At 40.5% G+C, this 4,397-nt stretch overlaps 1 protein-coding gene across 1 annotated transcript in view; it reads right to left on the reverse strand.

The window, feature by feature from the left end:
- LOC137995173 (mycocerosic acid synthase-like) overlaps positions 1 to 2,261 on the reverse strand; it is a 44,839-nt gene extending 42,578 nt beyond the window's left edge. Inside the window, exons 1-2 of the mRNA XM_068840749.1 lie at positions 2,225 to 2,261; positions 1,227 to 1,351 (exon numbers count right to left, since the gene is read on the reverse strand). Coding sequence (XP_068696850.1) covers positions 1,227 to 1,351; positions 2,225 to 2,261 — 162 coding nt within the window. The remainder of the gene's footprint in view (positions 1 to 1,226; positions 1,352 to 2,224) is intronic.
- Positions 2,262 to 4,397: the final 2,136 nt, after the last annotated feature.

Genomic DNA, 4,397 nt, shown 5'->3' on the forward strand with positions numbered 1-4,397 from the left:
AATCGCCTAGTGTTTACAATTGAATTCTACAGGTGACCTAGCTATGATACGGGTAGTTTTTGTTGGAACTGGTCGTTGGATCGGAAATAGCGTGTATCTACCGGATGCAACGTTAATTTATTTGCGATTTTGCGGGATCTAGACTGTAGCATGACTTTTAAAGTGAAAGCAGTGAGGCAAGGGAGGGTGAAACACTAGTGTAGCAACACAGCAAACTTATGAAAAACCAATCTTAATTAATGTGGATGAGGGAAAACCGGTATCTAGCTGCAAATTTAAAGGCGGCATAGCTTTTCCACCGGTAAAGGGTAACAGGTACAAGGGTGAACGGTGAAGGTAGAGATTTCTACCTAACCCATGAATCCACTCTGGGAAACGATTATCCGGTACAATAATTCTTTTTCGGATCATCCCAAAGAAGACCAAAGAAACTCAATTCTTAGTTGCTGTTCGCCTCTTCAGTTTTTGAAGAGAGCCCTCTTGTAAAACCATTGAAATTGTAAAGGTTGAGCAATTTTATCCAAATCAAACTCTTTTCATTTGAATGGTTTTGCTGGAAGATTTGTTTTGACGCGGAATAAAACAACAAGTCGGAAATAGGCTTTTGCAACACGCATGGTAAGTGGCCATGTGTTTGTCACTTAAGTTACATATTGTTTGCTGACCACCCAGAAAACCTTGTATTGTTGACTTTTTTCTTGCATACTTTCTTCGATTTTGTTACTTTAGCTTACCAAAAATCGGGTCGGAAAGAACTGTTTAAAATTTATGTTATTTTCCTCTTCGCATGCTTACCGTGGTGGCAGGATAGGTCCGCAAGGCGTGCGTGTCGTTACTGCTGAACTGCTTGAAATGAAGGCTCAGCATTCGAGAAAAATCGCCAAAATGCACGTGTCAAACACAAAAGGGAAGAAAGTAATCACAAATCGAAAGTTTTGACTACCTTTGTGGTTTTGGGTTCTCCTGGAGTGTTTTCTTGTTGAAAATCCGAAGTTATCTCTTTCGTGCTTGGTAATGTAAACAACAACCTAAAAATAAATTGCCTTTTTTGGGGTGATTATCACGGTGTCCACAATAAGGCAGGTTGGAGTTCCCGAAAAATCATGCGTTACGATAGCAAGATTATAATTACAATTTCCTTCCCTTTCTTCAAAAAAAACTGGAGAAGTGGAATTGAAAAGTGGATTCCGGAACGGATAACCTAAGTGAAAGGTCCGTGCACTTACCTTGTTCGTTGTGGGAACCAAATACGCTTTGTCCACCTGGATCACTCGAATTAAAGGAACGGGCTGCCACCCCTTCTTCAAGTTCAGTGGTTGGTGGTAGCGAGAAGAGTCACGTACTGGGTCACCTGTGCATATGTAAAACGACAAGCATAGAACTTACATATTAGTTAAATGGTTGCAATTGTGTTGTGGAAGAATGTTCATATAATATTACCCCCTTATTAGCATAAGCTCAGTGTTGTCCATTAATCAGCGAAGAAATCATTACTGAATATCGGTAGCGAATTTACATCTCATTAAAAGGAAAAGCCGTTAATCGGTGAGTATAGAAGGGCTATTTTTAGTCCTACGCCACCCCTGATGAAGAACACACTGGCATGAGTGTCGAAAGGTTGGGTCTTTTAAGTTACATCAAGAGAAAATGAGGGGACAGAGAGGGAGGCTCAGGGCGTTGGCCGGGATATGTCATGTCCACGAAAGTTATTTTTAGACGAGCGGAAGTCTCTGTTCTAGCGGGTCTGTCTTCCGAGACGTCCGCATGCAGTCTTGCCTCGCTCTTAGGTTCTTAGTGAAAAGAGAAAATGGCGGCGCACGTGGAAGGCTGATGAACATTTATTTCTTTCAAACATCAGACCGAGGTTGGACTGCATGCGGACGTCTCGGAAGACAGACCTCCGCTAGAACAAAGACTTCCGCTCGTCTAAAAATAACTTTCTTGGACATGACATATCCCAAGGGCTGGACCGGGGGCCTCCCTCTCTGTCCCCTCATTTTCTCTTGGTTACATTGATTCATTTTACTCTTGAATGGGTGGCGTCAACCTATGTGTCACTGAATAAAAACTAAAAACTTGAGCATGATATGCCAGATAATCTTTGTGGAATGTTGCTTTGTTACCAAGGTTGCATGAGTAAATAACATTTTTCCTCTGGATAATAATTAAGTAAGCTAGTTGCTTGGCAAAGGTTGAAAGAACAACTGAAAAAACAGAATCCTACCTATGACATTCGTAACACCAGCTGAATGCACTACCATTGAAATGGGTGGTTTTCACGTATCGTCATCGCCTCCATGTTGGTGGACCAAAAACAAAAGTTCTCTCATTAGCTCCTTTTTTCTTCGTCCACCAGCAATTGTACATTTCAGCATTGTTATCTGTGTCCTAAAGAGTGGTTGCAAACCACCTACACAAGAACTCTTCCAGGAGGCGTTCACTTAAGTGTGGTTTTCACTAGCGACGCGAGTACAAGAGCAAGTACAAACACTAGCAAATTTAATTGCATCCAAATATATCCTCACTCACTTGATTAAACCTTTAGTCCGAATTGTAGCAGTATTCCAATACAGCACTGAACATGACTGCGAACACAAGAGTGCCGAAATTTTTCATTTTAAAAAAGCATTGGTCCCCCCCCCCCCCCCCCCCCTCCTCCCGGAAATCTCACTAAATCGTTCATTACGATGATGCATACTCTAGTGACTGATAAAATTGCGTTTGACATGATAACTTCAATAAACCATGCACACGCACATACATTATTTAAAATTACTACCGCGTATCGTATATACGATCATCACTCTGGAAAAGAATTCTGCAGCTGAAAATCGATGTTTTTTTGTGGATTTCATAAGGCGCACAATAGATGACACGAGACTCCGCTCTGACTCGCTGTGCTCTGTGATCTAGACGCCATCCAGGAAACAAACGTGTTTTTGAAACAGATCTTCGTAAAGTTTTCAAAACATGCGTTGTCGAATCATCTGCTGACTAAAACTGAAACCGAAATGACATCGCCCCTTTATTTAGTCACATGATGTCGTTATTTACATACGTAATTATGAGCAAAAAGGTTTTGTCTCTGCAAGGTGGAAGTACGAGCCAGAGCATGGCTATTCTCACTGATGTAAGTACTGGTGTCTGACTTCGCACGGGTCGATGAAATGCCTTACTTCTTAAAGCAAAATCTAAGTATACCCTAGCAATAACAGATTGAAAATTCGTGGTTTGATATACCTTCATCGAAAGTGGTCGAAAGTGGCTTTCGTCTTTCCTGAGACTGAAAAAGCTTAGTCCTCTCCGCAGTCGCAAGGAGCCTGCTTTGTTACCGAATACCAGATTGCCTCATCAGTACTCTACTTAGGTTTTGTTTAAAAAAGGTGAAACAGACCAAGAAAGGACTACTGATTCGTTTACCACTGGAACAAGACTGAGGCTAAGCTGTCCATACCAAGGGTAGTTATATAAATGCAAAAAAATAGATCTCTTAAAAAGGGACAAAGTCTATTGTAAATGAACGTTTGGCTATTGGTTATCACGAAGAGCTATACCAAATAAGGGAATAAATAAAAATAAGTAAATCCGCCCTACATTTACAAGGTTAAGTGTCATGCCGTTTCGGTGCTATTTGATCTATTTATTGCACACGATGCAAAATACATCAAAGTTTTTTTTAGTCTTGAAAAAGAAAGGAAAACGCTCGACGTTGTTAAGGGCCTGTTCTACTCATACATCCAATATTTCCCTCGAGCAACAAATTTGCAGTGCTAAATTTAACATTTTCCAGGAATTTTATTCGGGCATTCCAAGTTCATGGAAACCAGGCCATCATTTAATTGAAAACATTTCGGGCTACGTGCATGCTTTGTGAGTTAAGTGATATGCAATTTTATGCAATCTTTTGCAGTATAAAATAAAATATGTTATTACAACTACACGTTGCTGGTGTTGCTAATAGGGAGTTGTTTTCGTTCTTGGTAGCTGCGCTCAACTGGCGCCTTATCAGCAATTTCCGCGTTCACCAGCCGAGGGTCAAGATTACCGTCCACTTCACCGCACTTCACCCTAAGGGAACATTCCGAGACACCGCAATAACAAATTTGGCGGCTTTTATGAGACTTGATTAATATAGGCGGTATGGACACAAAGGAATGCAAAGGTAACTATTTCCTTGAAAAGTTGAAACTGAAGTGCACGCTTTTTTAACAAGAGGATATTCAAAACTGAATCAAAGAAAGGCTAACCAAACAATATGTAGTCAAACGTAAAGTGCTAAAACTTAGTCGATTGACCGGCTTAAAAAAAGCTTTTGAATTCTTTGAAAAACATTCTGCCCTTTAGTTTTATACATAAGGCACACTAAGTGTTAGAAGCAGCAATAACTTAAGCTGTAC

The sequence above is a fragment of the Montipora foliosa genome, chromosome 3, assembly GCF_036669935.1.
Source record: "Montipora foliosa isolate CH-2021 chromosome 3, ASM3666993v2, whole genome shotgun sequence".
Classification (NCBI taxonomy): domain Eukaryota; kingdom Metazoa; phylum Cnidaria; class Anthozoa; order Scleractinia; family Acroporidae; genus Montipora; species Montipora foliosa.